Raw genomic sequence first — 18,912 nt, forward strand, 5'->3', positions numbered from 1 at the left:
CCTCCAAAATCAAAACCCACTTCTCAGGGAGACATTCCAGGCCTGAGTCCTGCCTCCCTGCTCTGTTCTCATCAGAAGGAGACTTATATTTCCCTGAATATTCCCAGCTTGGCCTCACCTTCAAGCATCTGGCACATACTGGTACCTATGCCCTTGACGACTTGACTTTACTAATTTCTGGAATTGGGAACACCTCCATATAACCTTCAGCCTCGGTTGACGTTTCTCCAGGGTCCCAGACTAAAGGCTGGGAGAATGGCAGGTGAAGGGTCCCAGGATACCACAACCCCAGATACCACATGCATATAGGGTCATGATCAGTGAGACCCTGGGACACCCTCCCCTTACTTGTGTAGATTCTAAAAGCACTTCAACTGTTATGGGAACCAGTGGGCAGAGGTCAGTGGAGGCAGGCAACCATGGTGGAGCTCAGTGGGCTCTGGTCTCCATTATAGCTCTGCTCACCACTGGAGCAAAGAGACCTCAGGCTGTCTAAACTCTGGGATTCAGTCCTCAGTGCTGACTCTTAGCAGCTATGTGACCTGCACAAGGACTCAGTCTCCCTGTGCTTCACTGTCATCAACCCTCTCTAGTCTGTTCTTCCTTTAAAAAGCCTCTTGGAAAACTTCAGTTGTCTTCTTTGTTGAAATTCCCCACGGTTCCCAGGGCCTTCAGAATGAAGAAACAACCCCCTGAGCCTGCCAATCCAGGGGCCACTCCATCTTAATTCTCTGTTGCCTAAAGAAACAGGTTTCCCGAATCCTCCGACCTCCAAACCTATACATCTGCCGGTCCCTTCACCTGTGACCCTCTCCCACGCGCCACCACACTGTCTGTCAGAAACGGGGCCCCAGGGCCCCACCCATGGCCGCCTCACCATCCTGGACACCGGGGCCTGGGCTGCGGGCACGGGAGCAAGCGCCCCGCACTCGGGGCTTTAGTGTCTGGTGGCGTGAGGGTGGTGAGGGCCTGGAGGATGAGCGTTTACCTGAGGTGGGTCCCTCAGCACCGCTGCCGCCATCGGAGTCTGTGGGTGGAGCAACCCAGTGCTTCAGATCCGACTCTGTGCAGCAAGGACAACAATTCCTCTTGGTCGTGTCTCCTCTTTAGTTTGGTCACCTCAGACCAGACCCAGAGCTCTGGAACCTCTGAGTAGGAAACAGACTGCCACTAGGAGAATGCCGGAAGTCCTGCCCTGACACGATGGCACGCATGGAAATGCCCCTGTCCTGGACCTTCATTGGCTCCACGCTGACGTGAATTTGCTCGCTCAGGGTCTTCTGGGCAATGTAGTTCTTACAGCAATGAATAAAACACTGAATTAAAGAGTAAATAAAACACTGAATTAAAGCAGTGGATAAAACTCCTCTGTATATTTTATCTACTTAATGAGTTTAAATAGATGAAGATATAAAATCTTTAAGGATATTTTGAGGTATTTACTTTTTTGGCCATGGCTTGCAGCTTGTGGGATCTTAGTTCCCCAACCAGGGCTGGAACCCCCACCCTTGGCATTGAAAGCACAGAGTCCTAACCATTGGACCACCAGGGAACTCCCTTGAGGTATTTACTCTTGAATTGAGCTGCCAAAGATCACACCCGCTCTCTGTGAGAATGATTTAGTGACAGTGATTTGCTAACCTACATGTATATAAATCATTTGGTATGAAAGACGCTAAGAAGTTCTAACTAAAAATACCATGTAAACTAACAAGGGACAAGCACTCCCTACAAGTGCATGTGCATGCACAAACCATTGCATGACTTCATAAGCACTAAGAACATTTCCAAAATATGTGAATTCTTGAAAAAATACAATAACTGCACCAAGGAAAACTTTTGGGATCTTGATTTAGAAAACATTACAAAGCTCATAATTTTCTTGGGGAAACAACAGGTTTTATATTCCAGGTAATGGAGCCCTATTTAAAGGACCATCTAGGTAAGCCACTAAGTGCTTACACAGAGCCTCTGAAGACTGAATACATTAGATAAATCCCATAGAGAAAACATTCAGATGCTCAGTTGATTAGATGATAAGACTCTCCCTGCAAAGAAGCAACTCTTACTATGAGAAAGAGTGTTTCTGCTGAATTTATCAGATACAAAGGCAGGGGACCAAAATATGCCACATTGGCATAGGGATTATCTTGAGCTGGAGGCAGATGAGAATGAACACATGCAGAAAGAAACCTTCCCAGAACATCCCTTATCTGATTAAAAGCAGAAACTTTTGAGAAATGAGGAGTCAGACCTGAGCTCCTCACCAAGACCTGGCTCTACTCAACAGCCTACAAACTCTAGTGTTGGATGCCTCAGGCCAAACAACCAGCAAGACAGGAACACAGCCCCACTCATCAAAAAAAAAAAAAAAAAAAAAAAAATGAAATGACAAAAAAATATATGTTACAGATGAAGGAGCAAGGTAAAAACCTACAAGACCAAATAAATGAAGACGAAATAGGCAACCTACATGAAAAAGAATTCAGAATAATGATAGTAAAGATGATCCAAAATCGTGAGTCGAGAAAATAGAAGAAATGTTTAACAAGGACCTAGAAGAACTAAAGAACAAACGGGCTTCCCTGGTGGCACAGTGGTTAAGAATGCACCTGCCAATGCAGGTGACAGGGATTCGATCCCTGGTCCAGGAAGATCCCACATGCCGCGGAGCAACTAAGCCCACGGGCCACAACTACTGAAGCCTGTGCGCCTACAGCCCAAGCACCACAATGAAGAGTAGCTCCTGCTCGCTGCAACTAGAGAAAAGCCTGCACACAGCAACAAAGACCCAACACAGCCGAAAAAATAAATAATTTTTTTAAAATAAAGAATCCGTCTTGCAATGCAGGGGATGCTGGTTCGATCCCTGGTTGGGGAACTAGGATCCCACATGCCGTGGGGCAACTAAGCCCACACGCTGCAACTACTGAGCCACACACTCAAGCCAGCGTGTCACAACTAGAGAGAAGGCCATGTGCCAAAAATAAATAAATATTTTTAAAAAAGAAATGGAAAGGAGAAATTCCAACTGACACCGCAGAAATAAAAAGGATCATAAGAGACTACTACAAGCAACTCTATGCCAATAAAATGGACAACCTGGAAGAAACGGACAAATTCTTGGAAACATACAACTTTCCAAGACTGAACCACGAAGAATTAGAAAATATAAACAGACCAATCACAAGTAATGAAATTGAAACTGTAATTAAAAATCTTCCAACAAACAAAAGTCCAGGACCAGGTGGCTGCACAGGCGAATTCCAACAAACATTTAGAGAAGAGCTAACACCTATCCTTTTCAAACTCTTCCCCAAGCTCATTCTACGAGGCCACCATCACCCTGATACCAAAACCAGACAAAGATACTACAAAAAAAGAAAATTACAGACCAATATCACTGATGAACAGTGATGCAAAAATCCTCAACAAAATACTAGTAAACAGAATCCAACAACACATTAAAAGGATCATACACCATGATCAAGTGGGATTTATCCCAGGATGCAAGGATTCTTCAATATACACAAACCAATCAATGTGATACACCATATTAACAAATTAAAGAATAAAAACCATATGATCATCTCAATAGATGCAGAAAAAGCTTTTGACAAAATTCAAAACTCATTTATAATAAAAACTCTCCAGAAAGTGGGCATAGAGGGAACCTACCTCAACATAATAACAATCATATATGACAAACCCACAGCAAACATCATTCTCAATGGTGAAAAACTGAAAGCATTTCCTCTAAGATCAGGAAAAAGACAAGGATGTCCCCTCTTGCCACTATTATTCAACAGAGTTTTGGAAGTCCTAGCCACAGAAATCAGAGAAGAAAAAGAAATAAAAGGAATACAAATTGGAAAAGAAGAAGTAAAACTGTCACTGTTTGCAGATGACATGATACTGTACATAGAGAATCCTAAAGATGCCACCAGAAAACTACTAGAGCTAATCAATGCATTTCGTAAAGTAGCAGGATACAAAATTAATGCACAGAAATAGAAATAAAGGAAACGTTCCCATTTACCATTGCAACAAAAAGAATAAAAGACCTAGGAATAAACCTACCTAAGGAGGTAAAAGACCTGTACTCAGAAAACTATAAGACACTGATGAAAGAAATCAAAGATGACACAAACAGATGGGGAGATACACCATGTTCTTGGATTGGAAGAATCAATATTGTAAAAATGACTATACTACCCAAAACAATCTACAGATTCAATGCAACCCCTATCAAATTACCAATGGCATTTTTCACAGAATTAGAACAAAAAATGAATCAGACTCCCTGACCTCAGGCTACACTACAGGGCTACTACGGTAATCAAGACACTATGGTACTGGCACAAAAACAGAAATATAGATCAATGGAACAGGATAGAAAGCCCAGAGATAAACCCACACACTTATGGTCACCTAATCTATGACAAAGGAGGCCAGAATATACAATGGAGCAAAGACGGCCTCTTCAATAAGAGGTGCTGGGAAAACTGGACAGCTACATGTAAAAGAGTGAAATTAGAACACTCCCCAACACCATACACAAAAATAAATTCAAAATGGATTAAAGACCTAAATTTTTGACCCACCTCCTAGAGTATTGAGAATAAAAACAAAAATAAACAAATGGGACCTAATAAAACTTAAAACCTTTTGCACAGCAAAGGAAACCACAAGCAAGACGAAAAGACAACCCTCAGAATGGGAGAAAATATTTGCAAATGAAGCAACTGACAAAGGATTAATCTCCCAAATATACAAACAGCTCAAGCAGCTCAATATCAAAAAAACCCAATCAAAAAATCGGTGGAAGACCTAAATAGACATTTTTCCAAAGAAGACATACAGATGGCCAACAAACACATGAAAAGATGCTCAACATCACTAATTATTAGGGAAATGCAAATCAAAACTACAATGAGGTATCACCTCATAGTGGTCAGAATGGCCATCATCAAAAAATCTACAAACAATAAATGCTGGAGAGGGTGTGGAGAAAAGGGAACCCTCCTACACTATATGGAGAAGAGTATGGAGATCCCTTAAAATACTAAAACTACAACTACCATATGACCCAGCAATCCCACTACTGGGCATATACCCTGAGAAAACCATAATTCAATAAGTGTCATGTACCCCAATGTTCATTGCAGCACTATTTACAATAGTCAGGACATGTAAACAATCTAAGTGTCCACTGACACTTTATCCATGAATGGATAAAGAAGATGTGGTACATATATATATATAATGGAATATTACTCAGCCATAACAAGGAACGAAAGTGGGTCATTTGTACAGATGTGGATGGACCCAGAGTCTGTCATACAGAGTGAAATCAGAAAGAGAAAAACAAATATTGTATATCAATGCATGTATGTGCAATCTAGAAAAATGGTAGAGATGAACCTAATTCCAGGGCACAAATAGAGATGCAGACATAGACAATGGATGTGTGAACACAGAAGGGGAAGGGGATGGTGGGATGAACTGGGAGATTAGGTTTGACATAAATACACTACCATGTGTAAAACAGATAGCTAGTGGGAACCAGCGGTATAGCACAGGGAGCTCAGCTCGGTGCTCTGTGATGACCTAGATGGGTGGGACCTAGGAGGGAGGGAGGGAGGGAGGCAGGGAGGGAGGGAGGGAGGGGGTATATGTATACATATAGCTGACTCACTTCCTTGTACGGCAGAAACACAACATTGTAAAATAATTATACTCCAATTTAAAAAAAAAGATAAAGGACCAGATTCAGAGCCCTTCCCTTAATAATTAAAGAACTGGGGTTATTTAAAAAAAAATTTCAAATCAGCATTGGATTTCTACCATCAAACTCCCAAAACCTGAAAAAGCCACATATTACTTTAGAGCGACATCTTTGAATAATTATTTACACAATAGTTTCGTTAGGGAACTGGTGACCAAAACCACCTGCCTTGGCCAGGCCCGCTTGCCTGAGCTGTCTCACAACAGGAGGTTCCGATAAGGAACAAGGTGCAGCAGCAGAAAACTAAGCAGGAAACTAACCCGAAAACTAAGCAGGAGGGGCCAAAAGAGGGAGGAGACGACCAACCTCCCAGAGCCCTTCTCGCTGGATCCATCTTGGCTGAGAGATGTGTGAGCCACCAGGAAGGACCCTAAGTCAGACTATGGGCCAAGCGAGATGACTGGCCAGAGACAACCTGGAAGCTAACCCTGTCACCATAAAACATGAAGACTGTGAGCCACGTGGCAGAGCAGTTCTTCCTGGGATCCCTCACCCTGCTGCTCTCTGCCCGGGCATCACTTCCCAATAAAGTCTCTTGCTTTGTCAGCACGTGTGTCTCCTCGGACAATTCACTTCCTAGTGTAAGACAAGAGCCCACTCTTCGGCCTTGGAAGGGTTCCCCTTTCCTCGACAGTTTCTTTTGTATCCTACAACTACTATGAGTTATTTCAATTGTTATTCAATAGTGGATGCAAAATTCCCAACAGATTAACTGGCATACTTTTTAAGACTATAAACATAAAAAGAAAAATTTATTAAATACACGATTGAATGTCCTGGAGGGAACTTAAAGCCCAGAGGCCATATTTGGAAAAAAGATGTTTGCCTTACCCAGCAGACAAACAGAACTTAGAGACAGGGTTGTCACTGCTAATCAGCACAAAGGGACGAAATGTTGAGAAATATAAAGACGCAAGTGAAGAAACGTTTTCATCAGCCAAGAGCTTGGGTTTACAACTAGGGCCATCTAAAAGGACAAAATAGAAGTGAATAAGTAAAAAAGCCAAACATGCTCACCAGGATCAGGATGGTGCATGTGGCTCTGGCTTCATAGGAAGGTCCAGAAGAAAGTCTATTGCTGAGAATGTATTGGACTTACTGCTTGTATCTGTAAAGAACAAAGACAATAGAGTCATTAGCCCAGACCGCAAGGCTCAAACACATTACATCAATATCACAGATACTGACGATATTTCCTCTCAATCTATCTGGAATATCCCAGGAAGATATGCATATGTTCCCCCCCCCCATACTTCTGTTTCTGCTCCTCGCTACTCTCACAGGAATGTTAATATATACCAGGAGTTTCAGGATACAGTCGAGGAAATAGGAGAAGCCAACGTACTCAGTGGATGGAGCTAAGAATTTGATCCCCAAAGAGGTACTGGGACAAAGGTTAATGGCCTAGAAACTACTCAGGAAGCAAGTCATGCTGGGGGAAAGCTCCACGCCCTTTCTGTGTAAACAGAAGACATGCTGACTTCCAGCATCATTCAATCCAAAACATGCCATTGGTAGATGATCCCTTTACAGAAAGAACTTGTTAGCAAAGACCAACTGACCCACAGAGGTCTCAATCCATGCCCCAATTTGAGTTACAAAGTTATAAAGAGTGAGGAATTTCCAAGGATCCCAACCCAGTCTGAATGAAGATAATATGCAAAGTAATGTTAGTAGAAACTACTCCATCAATTTAGAAAGTATGTTAGAGACTGATTTTATTTGAATCTACCAGAAAATTGATTTGCTCACATAGCAAATTGTTTTAATTTAACAACAAGAGCAAGTCTTTTGTAATAACAAAGCTATTTGGTATTGATTGTTTTATAATAACAAAGATTAATCAACGTAGTATCTATCAATGGGAGACTGAATAAATCATGCTGCATCCTCATCATCAGGGAAGCCCCAGAGTTCTTTTAAATTGGACAACGCCCCTGGTCACACAGAAACCAATGAGTTCAACACCAAAGGCCTCAAAGTGGTCTACTTGCCCCCAAACACATGCCTCTAATTCAGCCTCTAGATCAGGGGATCATAACAACTTGTAAGCCTCATTACATACAGTACTCTATGGAAAGATTATCAATGCTATGGAAGAGAATCCTGATAAAGAAATCATCATGGAAGTTGGGAAGGATTACACCATTGAAGATGCTATTGTTGCTATAGAAAAAGCTGTGAAAGCCATAAAGCCTGAAACAATAAATTCGTACTGGAGAAAACTGTGTCCAGATGACTTCACAGGATTTAAAACAAAGCCAATCGGGCTTCCCTGGTGGCACAGTGGTTAAGAATCCGCCTGCCAATGCAGGGGACACAGGTTCGAGCCCTGGTCCAGGAAGATCCCACATGCCGCGGAGCAACTAAGTCCGTGCGCCACAACTACTAAGCCCGCGTGCTGCAACAACTGAAGCCCATGTGTCTAGAGCCCGTGCTCTGCAACAAGAGAAGCCACCGCAATGAGAAGCCCGTGCACCGCAACGAAGAGTAGCCCCCACTCGCTGCAAGTAGAGAAAGCCCGCATGCAGCAATGAAGACCCAACACAGCCAAAAATAAAATAAATTAAAATAAATAAATAAATAAAACAAAGCCAATCAAGGAAATCATGAAAGAGATTGTGGATATGACAAAAAAAAAAGGTGTGAAGGTGAAGGGTTTCAAGATATGGATCTTGGAGAAATTCAAGAGCTAACTGAACACCACACCAGAGGAATTCATGAAGACGACTTGATGGAGACGAGTGCTTCCGAACCAGTGCCAGACGATGAGGAAGGTGATGTAGAAACATCAGGGCCTGAAAACAAATTGACATTAGACAATCTGGCAGAAGAGTTCTGACTATTCAAGACTGCTTTTGACTTCTTTTACGACATGGACCCTTGTATGATATGGGCACTGAAACTAAGGCAAACAGTGGAAGAAGGATTGGTACCATACAGAAACATTTTTAAAGAAATGAAAAAGTAAAGAAGTCGGACAGAAATTATGTATTTCTGTGAAGTTCGACCAAGCGTGCCTGCCTCTCCAGCCTCCCCTTCCACCTCCTCCACCTCTATCACCTCTGCCACCCCGAGACGGCAAGACCGATCCCTCCTTTTCCTCCCCCTCCTCAGCCTACTCAACATGAAGACATCAAGGATGAAGACCTTTATGATGATCCACTTCCACTTAGTGAACAGTAAATAATCATCATGACTTACAGTTAATAAACTTATCTGTTGTGTATGTGTGTGTGTCTTTGTGTGAAAATCTAATAACTGTATGGTAAGACCTGTATGAGACTTTTTTGTGTCATCATCATCATTGCCTAAATATTCATCATGTAGAACACTGTGTGCAAGACTTGTATTGAGGTATCCCCTGGCGGTCCAGTGGTTAGGACTCCACGCTTCCACTGCAGGGGGCATGGGTTCGATCCCTGGTCAGGGAACTAAGATCCCGCATGATGCACGGGGCAGCCAAAAAAAAAAAAAAAAAAAAAAGACTTGTATTGAAGTGGATAGCCCATCCTTACATAGGAATAAGGTGAGTGATATTTAATATAAAATTAACAATGTGTTAGTTTTTTACTGTTTTATAACTTTGCTTTCAAATAATTATATTATTATATAGTATCTCTCTCCTTTTCTCTTAATTGGAGAAACTGCATATCAACCTGTCATCACAGGTAACTCATATGAATATAACTGTAACACTGTATGCCATAAAAATTTTATGATCATTCATTCATTAGTGTATAGGCTAGGCTATCATGAAGCAATCATACTGCTGCTTTATTATTAACACACGAATTATTACACCTGTAAATATGTTTTTCACATTATTTTGTTTTTTAATTAAGGTAGAGCTGATTTACAATAAGCTTCAGGTGTACAACATAGTGATTCACACTTTTTAAAGGTTATACTCCATTTACAGTTATAAAATATTGCCTATATTCCTTATGTACAATATATCCTTGTAGCTTATTTTATACATAGTAGTTTGTACGTCTAAATCCCCTACTTCTATCTTGCCCCTCCCCTTCACTCTCTTTGCTAGTAACCACTAGTTTGTACTCTGTATCTGTGAGTCTTTTTAACATATTTTTATTTATTTAATTTTTGGCTGCATCGAGTCCTAGTTGTGGCTTGAGGCCTCAGCAGTTGTGGCACGTGGGCTCTCCAGTTGTGGCTCAAGTGCTCAGTAGTTGCAATGAGCGGGCTTAGTTGCCCCGCAGCATGTGGGATCTTAGTTCCCCAACCAGGGATCAAACTTGAGTCCCCTGCATTGGAAGGTGGGTTCTTAACCACTGGACCACCAGAGAAATCCCTGTTTCTTTTTTGTTATCTTCACCAGTTTGTCTTCTTTTTTAGATTCCACATATAAGTGATATCATACAGTATTTGCCTTTCTCTTTGAATTATTTCACTAAGCATAATACGCTCCAAGTCCATTCATGTTACATATGGCAAAACTTCATTCTTTTTATGGCTGAGTAGTATTCTATTCTATTAAACATATACACATAATATATATAATACATATATCAAAGATATATACAACTATATATATCCTACATCTTCTTTATCCACTCATCTATTGATGGACACTTAGGTTGCTTCTATATCTTGGCTACTGTAAATAATGCTGCTATGAACACTGGGGTACATGTATCTTTTCAAATTAGTGGGTTTTTGTTTGTTTGTTTGGATAAATAGCCAGGGGTGGCAATGCTGGATCATATGGTAGTTCTAGTTTTAGTTCTTTTGAGGAACCTCCATATTCTTTTCCACAGTGGCTGCACCAATTTACATTCCCGCTAACAGCGTAGAAGGGTTCTCTTTTCTCCACATCCTTGTTATTTGTGGTCTTATCTTATTTTTTACTTTTTTTAAATTTTTGGCTGCATTGGGTCTTCTTGCTGCACATGAGCTTTCTCTAATTGCAGCGAGCTGGGGCTACTCTTTGTTGCGGTGTGTGGGCTTCTCATTGGTGGCTTCTCTTTGTTGTGTAGCACAGGCTCTAGGCGCTCGGGCTTCAACAGTTGTGGCACATGGGCTCCATAGTTGTGGCTCGTGGGCTCTAGAGCGCAGGCTCAGTAGTTGTGGTGCATGGCTTAGCTGCTCCGCAGCATGTGGGATCTTCCCGGACCAGGGCTCAAACCCATGTCCCCTGCACTGGCAGGCAGATTCTTAACCACTGCACCACCAGGGAAATCCTGTGGTCTTTTTGATGGTAGCCATTCTGACAGGTGTGAAGTGATATCTCACTGTGGTTTTGATCTGCATTTCTCTGATGATTAACAATGTTGAGCATCTTTTCATGTGCCTGTTGGCTATCCATAAATACAGTACAATACTGTAAATGTATTTTCTTTTCCTTATGATTTTCTCAACAGCATTTTCTTTTCTCTACCCTTAAGTATAAAATACATATAACATAGAAAATATGTATTGGTCAACAGTAGGCTATTAGTAATTACGTTTTGGGGGAATCAAAAGTTACACTCAAATTTTTGACTGTGTAGGGAGTCGGCACCCCTAACCCCCACAGTTTAAGGGTCAACTGTATCTACAATGGATTAAAGAATAAATTTGTAAAAATCCTTTACGTTTACTACTAATACTACTACTACTAAAAAAAAAAAAGCCCTCAATTTGAAGAATGGCAAAGGATCAAATCATCACACTGAGAAAGGAGAGATAAAAAGAATCCAGATACTTTTGCATATTTTTTTCTATCTGAACTTCTCCTCCAATACCTTTCTTGTCTGTAAAAAACATGTTCCACCTAATACAGGAAAAGAGAGGGTAGAACCATCACCTACATCGATGGTACAGGCAATAATCATCAATGGCTGCTAAAGCCCTTAGATGACAGAGTGACTCAGGTGCAGTTGACACATTGACTACATTAATCATAATCTTACAAAAGAGAAAAATGAATAATTCTGAATCTGATCTCATCTCTAAAATAACTACCTTTTTGCAGGAAATATTAAGCACGGGAGGTCACATTAAAAGACATCATGAGAAAGCAGTACGCCAAATCAGAGTATCAGAAAATTCTACATGGAATATGATCTCTTTCAAACAAAAAAAATTAATGTATAAAAGGGAGTTATTGGGCTTCCCTGGTGGCGCAGTGGTTAAGAATCCGCCTGCCAATGCAGGGGACATGGGTTCGAGCCCTGGTCTGGGAAGATCCCACATGCCGGGGAGCAACTAAGCCCGTGCGCCACAACTACTGAGCCTGCGATCTAGAGCCCACGAGCCACAACTACTGAGCCCATGTGCCACAACTACTGAAGCCCACGCACCTAGAGCCTGTGCTCCGCAACAAGAGAAGCCACCTTAATGAGAGGCCTGCACACCGCAACAAAGAATAGCCCCTGCTCGCCTCAACTAAAAAGAAAGCCTGCGCACAGCAACGAAGACGCAACGCGGCCAAAAATAAATAAATTATTTTAAAAAGGGAGTTATCCATAGACGATTATAAAATCAAGAGATATAAAATATAATAACAAATAAAATGATTTCATGTTTCTTTAAATGAACCTGTCAAAATATAAACATTCAGGAATATTTGAATACTGTTTGGTACTGGATAATATGGAGGAATTATTGTTTATAGTTACATATGATAAAATACTACAATTAAGTTAAACAAAAAAAGTCCTTGTCTATTAGGTACATGTACTTAAGGGTTTTTTTTTTTTCTTTTTTTTTGGGCCACACCACATGTTTTGCGGGATCTTAGCTCCCTGACCAGGGATTGAACCCACACCCTCGGCAGTAAAAGCGTGGAGTCCTAACCATTGGACTGCCAGGGAATTCCCTTACTTAAGTATTTAGGGATGTAGTGACACGACTTTTGGAGTTTGTCTTAGCATAAGCAGTTGCTGGAGGGAGATGGAGCAGGATTATAGATGAAATGATTTCAGCTCTGAGTCAGTCCATTTGTTGCTGTTTGATTAGTTCTTGTGGGTTTTTTCCTATTACCCTCCTCACTTTTCTAGGATTTTTTAATATTCTGTACTATTATTTAAAAATTTTTTATATTAATAATTAGTCATGTTGAGTTTGTTTTCCATTTGCTATAATGTTATCCGTTTATTCTAGAGTGTAACATATCTCAAAACCTCTCACGTTCAGATAATATCACATTGGATTCTAATAATATTATTCTTTCTCATCATTTTTCCTTAGCAAAATTAAAAATACTGAATCCCTTCAACCTCAGGAGAGGCTGACCTTAGTCAGCCATACTGGCAGAGGTGTAAAGTAGGGAAGAGAAAACCGAACTCTGTGGGTTATTTCATAGTTCTCACCAAGTTTTCACTTCTATTACCACCAGGTCACCAAACTCAGACTGTTATTGAACCCTCCTACACTGTTGGTGGGAATGTATTGAGTTGGCCAAAAAGTTCGTTCGGGTTTTTCTGTAAAACCGGAACGAACTTTTTGGCCAACCCAATAGAATGGTACAGCCACTATGGAGAACAGTATGGAGGTTCCTTAAAAAAACTAAAAATAGAGCTATCATATGATCCAGCAATTCCACTCCTGGGCATATATCTGAAGAAAACCATGGTTTGAAAGGATACATGCACCCCAATGTTCACTGCAGTACTGTTTACAACAGCCAAGACATGGAAGCAACCTAAGTGCCCATTGATAGAGGAATGGATAAAGAAGATGTGGTACATACATACAATAGAATACTACTCAGCCATTAAAAAGAATGAAACAATGCCATTTACAGAACGTAGATGGACCTGGAGATTACCATACTAAGTGAAGTTAGTCAGACAGAGAAAGACAAATATCATATGATATCACTCATATGCGGAATCTAAAAAAAAAAAAGATACAAATGAACTTATTTACAAAATAGAAAACAGACTCACCTACTAAGAAAACTAACTTACGGTTACTAAAGGGGAAAGGTGGCCGGGCGGGGGTGGGGGTGGTGGTGGTGATAAACTGGGTGTTTGGGATTGACATATACACACTACTATATTTTAAATAGATAACCAACAAGGATCTACTATATAACACAGGGAACTCTGCTCAATATTCTGTAATAACCTAAATGGAAAAAGAATTTGAAAAAGAATAGATACATGTATATGTATAACTGAATCACTTTGCTGTACACCTGAAACTAACACAACATTGTTAATCAACTATATTCTAATATAAAATAAAAAAAAATTTTTTAATTCAGACTTAGGTAAAATAATTTTTAATAGAGGTTCAATTAAAACACCTTGCAGGCAAATATACGTCTATTATTAGGAGAAGCTTACGGACTTCCAATATACCAAAACTGTCTCAATATCTGATATCATTCATGGATAAAGATGCAGTATGGCACCTCATGTACAACTTTTGTTCCTTCCAAAATTACAGGTTTTCAAAAAGTATTATCATGGTTAAATATTAGAAGCATGTGCAAATTGTTCAGAAATAAGACATAATGCTGGGTACCACCAAATATGACATGCCTGAAAAGATCAGGTGAAAATGACAGGTGAGGTCTGAGTAGTGAGAGAAGGAATCTGTGCAAAAGGTCTGGCTCTGTTTAAGGCCAATCTGAGGAGTTTTTTCCCTAAATATTATTCAGTTTTCATTTTGGAAAACCTTGCAAAATTACAGCCTGGAAGGGAGAGGAAAAGAAAAAACCATTTAAGTAAAAACTGCCAGACTCTTAGAAATGAACATGAAGAAGGGGGTCAAACCCATATTCGCTGCCTCAATAAATATGTGTTAAGCACCTAAAGTATGTCACATTATTCTCAGTAGGTGAGCTATGTCAGGAAATGAGACTCATAATTAGAAAACCAAGATAGCTAAGAAAGGTGGACATTTGATAATAATTAAAATAAACAGGGACTTTCATGGTGGTGCAGTGGGTAAGACTCCGTGCTCCCAATGCAGGGGGCTCGGGTTCGATCCCTGGTCGGGGAACTAGATCCTGCCTGCACGTGCAACTAAGAGTCTGCATGCCACAACTAAGAAGTCCGCATGCCTCAACAAAGATCCTGTGTGCCACAACTAAGACCCAGCACAGCCAAAATAAATTAAATAATAAATATTTTTTTAAAAAGGTACTTTAAAAAAATAAAATATACAATATGTAATAAGATAAAGGTACCTTAGGAGAAAAAAGGAGCTCAATTAGTGGAAGGGATGCAATATTAAATGTTAGTAAGGGGAGACCTCATTGACAGTTGGATATTTCAGACAACACTTGAAAAGAGGTGAAGGAATAATCCATGTGAATATTTTGGGCATATGATCCAAGCAAAAGAAACAGCCAGGGTCATGTCATGTCCCAGGCAAACTCAGGTGCCCATGTACATGAAACCAGTTGAGTGAGGCAGAAAGTTTAAGAGAGGAAGTCAGTGGGAAATCCCTGGTGGTCCAGTGGGTAGGACTCCACGCTTCCACTTCAGGGGGCCTGGGTTCAATCCCTGGTCAGGGAACTGAGATCCCACAAGCAGTGCGGCGCAGCCAAAACAACAAGAACAACAAAAACAAATAAACAAACAAAACAGAGAGAGAGGTCAGAAAGGAACACGAAGCTCCATAGGGTCCTGGTAAGGATTTTGAATTTTCTCTTAGGAAAATGGTAGTCATTACAGAATTTTGACCAAAAGACTGACATTTTCTATCTCATCTGCTGAAAGGCCATGTTGTCTGGTAAGCTGAGAAAAGACTGCAGAAGAATAAGGGTGGGAGCATAGAGACTACTATTGAAGAAATCCAGGTAAGAAAGGATGTTGGCTCTGACCAGGCTGGCAGCAGAAGTGGTTATGGAAAGTGGTCGAACTCTGGATAAATTTTGAGAGCAGAACCAATAGGATTTCTTATGACTGCATATGAGGTGTAAGAAAAAGAATGCATCAAGGATATCTAGATTTTTGGCCTGCCTCAGCAAATGGAAGAAAGGAATTGGCACCAACTGAGACAGGGAAAGCTATGACCAGGAAGGATTGGAAAGAAGCTCAGGAGAAATTTTTTTTAACATGTTGAGTTGGTGATGTCTACTAGAATTCCAAGAAAAGGTCTATTATACAGATAACGGTGGAGTTTCAAAGTGAGGTATGTTACGGAGATGTACACTTGCAAGTTTGGGGCTTATAGTGCTATTTACAGTCATGACACTGCATGAAATCACAATAGAATGTGTGTGAAGATTGAGAATTTAGACATGACTGAGCTCTTGGGCAGTCCCATATTAAAGGGATGGGAGAAAAAGAGGACCCAACAAATTCAAATTAAGAATAAAAATGTCAATTGTGGCAAAAGCTTCTGAGAGGACATTTAAACAAAATCTTAGAAGTTACCATTGGACTTAGGAGTTTGTTAATGAGATGGAGCTGTGAGGCTAATAAACCAAACCTGAGTGAGTAGAGCTACATAGCTGAGGTAATCGGAAGAGAGAAAAAAAATGCTCTTTACAAGTTCAGTTGTAAAAGGTGAAAGAGACAATAGAACAGGAAATGTACTGGATCACTAAGAAAGAAAAAACTATTTTTATTTTTTAAAATTATTCATTCATTCATTCATTTAGTTGTGCCGGGTCTTAGTTGCAGCAGGCAGGCTCCCAGTTGTGACATGTGAACTCTTAGTTGCAGCATGCATGTGGGTGAATTATTTCACTTCCATTATTAAGAATTAATTGCTCAATGTTAATTTTGAAATTTTATTTTGAGATTTAATTTTCTGCTTTTACTCAACTTTTTTTAAAAGTTAGGATTTGGGCATTGCATTAGCTGAGCAAATCTATGGGATCTAGCTCCCTGGCCAGGGATTGAACCTGGGCCCCCTGCACTGGGAGCAGAGTCTTAACCACTGTGCCACCAGGGAAGTCCCAGAGAAAACTATTTTTAGAAGGTATAAGTGTTTATAATGTTAGTTTAAAAAGAGACAGAGAGAGAGCAGTAATAAACAGGTCACCAGTCATGAGATTTGATAAAGAACCAGTCCACAGAGAAGTTAAGACATGGGGGCATGGTCCTTAGCTGGCATTAGAGTTAAATGATTTGTTTTAGGTTAGGAAGCAGAAAGTGTTTTCAAATGGTGATTTCTTTGTTCTTTCTGAGGGGGGCAGGGGCAGAATATCAAGATAGAGGGGAGTAATACTGGGGAACTTAATGAACTAACAATTAAGATTTACTGGCCTTGCCAAAAGTTTAATAAACATGTTGAGCCAAGAACTGCAATCTGGAGAGGAAAATAACAGGAGATGGAAAAAGGCTGCTGGTCCAGGGGACAACATATGTGCACAGGAGTTCAGGTGAAATCTGTGAGCAGGGTTTGGGAAGTTTTAAATGACAGATCTATAATGACTGAGCTCTTTTCCCTGAAAGTACTGAAATATTTATAATTATTAAGACAGTTCAGGGGAAGATGTCCTAGATTTTCCGAATGTTCCCCAACTAAGTGAAGGTGGTAAGGCTAAAAAGGAAATCTCCACGTGGAGTCTTTTTAGTCAATGTGAACAGTGAAATCTTAGAACAGTGATGGTCGAACCCAGGACTTTACATCTCTAAAGAGCAGAGAATGTATCTAAGACCTGAGCTGGTGATTCTGAAAGTCTTCTCTCTTTAAGCCAGCATATGCTCCAGGCAGTAAGTGAAACTGTGCCAACAGTCACTGGGGTAGGATGCAATTCCACTCCCCTAATTGGTGGTTGTGGTATAAGGAGAGTTTCAGTCAGAAATATAAATAGGAATTATGACATCTGCTGCAAACAGCTCATGATATACCATGGAGATGATACTGCATCCATCTAAAATTGAAGTGTGGTTTGTGTATAAAGAAAAAAGAAAGATCTCCCAAAGCCCTATCATTACGGATGTCAAATCAAAATATTGTAAATTTGAGAAGACTACTTCTGTTTCACAAAATGTATTCTCCCTAAAATTGTTTCAAAACCCACTCCTGGACATATATCTGGAGAAAACCATAATTCGAGAAGATACATGCAGGGGAGTTCCCTGGTGCCTAGTGGTTAGGATTCCTGCCATGGCAAGGGTTCAATTCCTGGTGGGGGAAGTGAGATCATGAAAGCCGAGGAAGGAAGGAAGAAAAGAAGAAAGGAAGGAAGGGAGGGAGGGAGGGAGGAAGGAAGGAAGGAAGGAAGAAAGAAAAGATACATGCACCCATGTACCCCAATGTTCACTGCAGCACTGTTTACAATAGCCAAGACATGGAAGCAACCTAAATGTCCATGACAGAGGAATGGATACAGAAAATGTGGTAAATATATAATGGAATATTACTCAGCCATAAAAAAAGAACAAAATAATGCCATTTACAGCAACATGGATGGACCCAGAGATTATCATACTAAGTGAAGTCAGACAGAGAAAGACAAATATCATACGATATCACTGCAATGTGGAATCTAAAAAGATGATGCAAATGAACTTATTTACAAAACAGAAACAGACTTTGAAAACAAACTTATGGTTACCAAAGGGGAAAGGTGGGGGCGGGGGGGAGGGATAAATTAGGAGTTTGGGATTACTATACACACTACTATATTTAAAATACACACTACTATATTTAAAATAGATAACCAACAAGAACCTACTATATAGCACAGGGAACTCTACTCAATATTCTATAATAACCTATATGGGAAAAGAATCTGAAAAAGAATGGATACATGTGTATGTATAACTGAGCCACTTTGCTGTACACCTGAAACTAACACAACATTGTTAATCAACTATACCCCAATATAAAATAAAAATTAAAGGGACTTCCCTGGTGGCACAGTGGTTAAGACTACATGCTCCCAATGCAGGGGGGCCTGGGTTCAATCCCTGGTCAGGGAACTAGATCCCACATGCATGCTGCAGCTAAGAGTTCGCATGCCACAACTAAGGAGCCCACGTGCTGCAACTAAGAAGCCCATGGCCGCAACTAAGGAGCCCGCCTGCTGCAACTAAAAAGCCCACCTGCTGCAACTAAAGAGCCCTTGAACTGCAACTAGGGAGCCCACCTGCCACAACTAAGGAGCCCACATACCGCAACTAAGGAGCTGGTGAGCCACAACTAAGGAGCCTGCCTGCCACAACTAAGACCCAGCACAACCAAATAAATAAATAAATAAAATA

At 40.5% G+C, this 18,912-nt stretch overlaps 1 protein-coding gene across 1 annotated transcript in view; it reads right to left on the reverse strand.

Moving 5' to 3' along the window:
- LOC133079078 (zinc finger protein 211-like) overlaps nt 1-18,912 on the reverse strand; it is a 28,651-nt gene that overhangs the window by 5,566 nt on the left and 4,173 nt on the right. The window contains exons 2-3 of the mRNA XM_061174366.1: nt 6,806-6,896; nt 989-1,316 (exon numbers count right to left, since the gene is read on the reverse strand). Of these exons, the coding sequence (XP_061030349.1) occupies nt 989-1,021 (33 nt within the window). The 5' untranslated portion in view covers nt 1,022-1,316; nt 6,806-6,896. The remainder of the gene's footprint in view (nt 1-988; nt 1,317-6,805; nt 6,897-18,912) is intronic.

This window comes from Eubalaena glacialis, chromosome 18, assembly GCF_028564815.1.
Source record: "Eubalaena glacialis isolate mEubGla1 chromosome 18, mEubGla1.1.hap2.+ XY, whole genome shotgun sequence".
NCBI classification, from domain to species: domain Eukaryota; kingdom Metazoa; phylum Chordata; class Mammalia; order Artiodactyla; family Balaenidae; genus Eubalaena; species Eubalaena glacialis.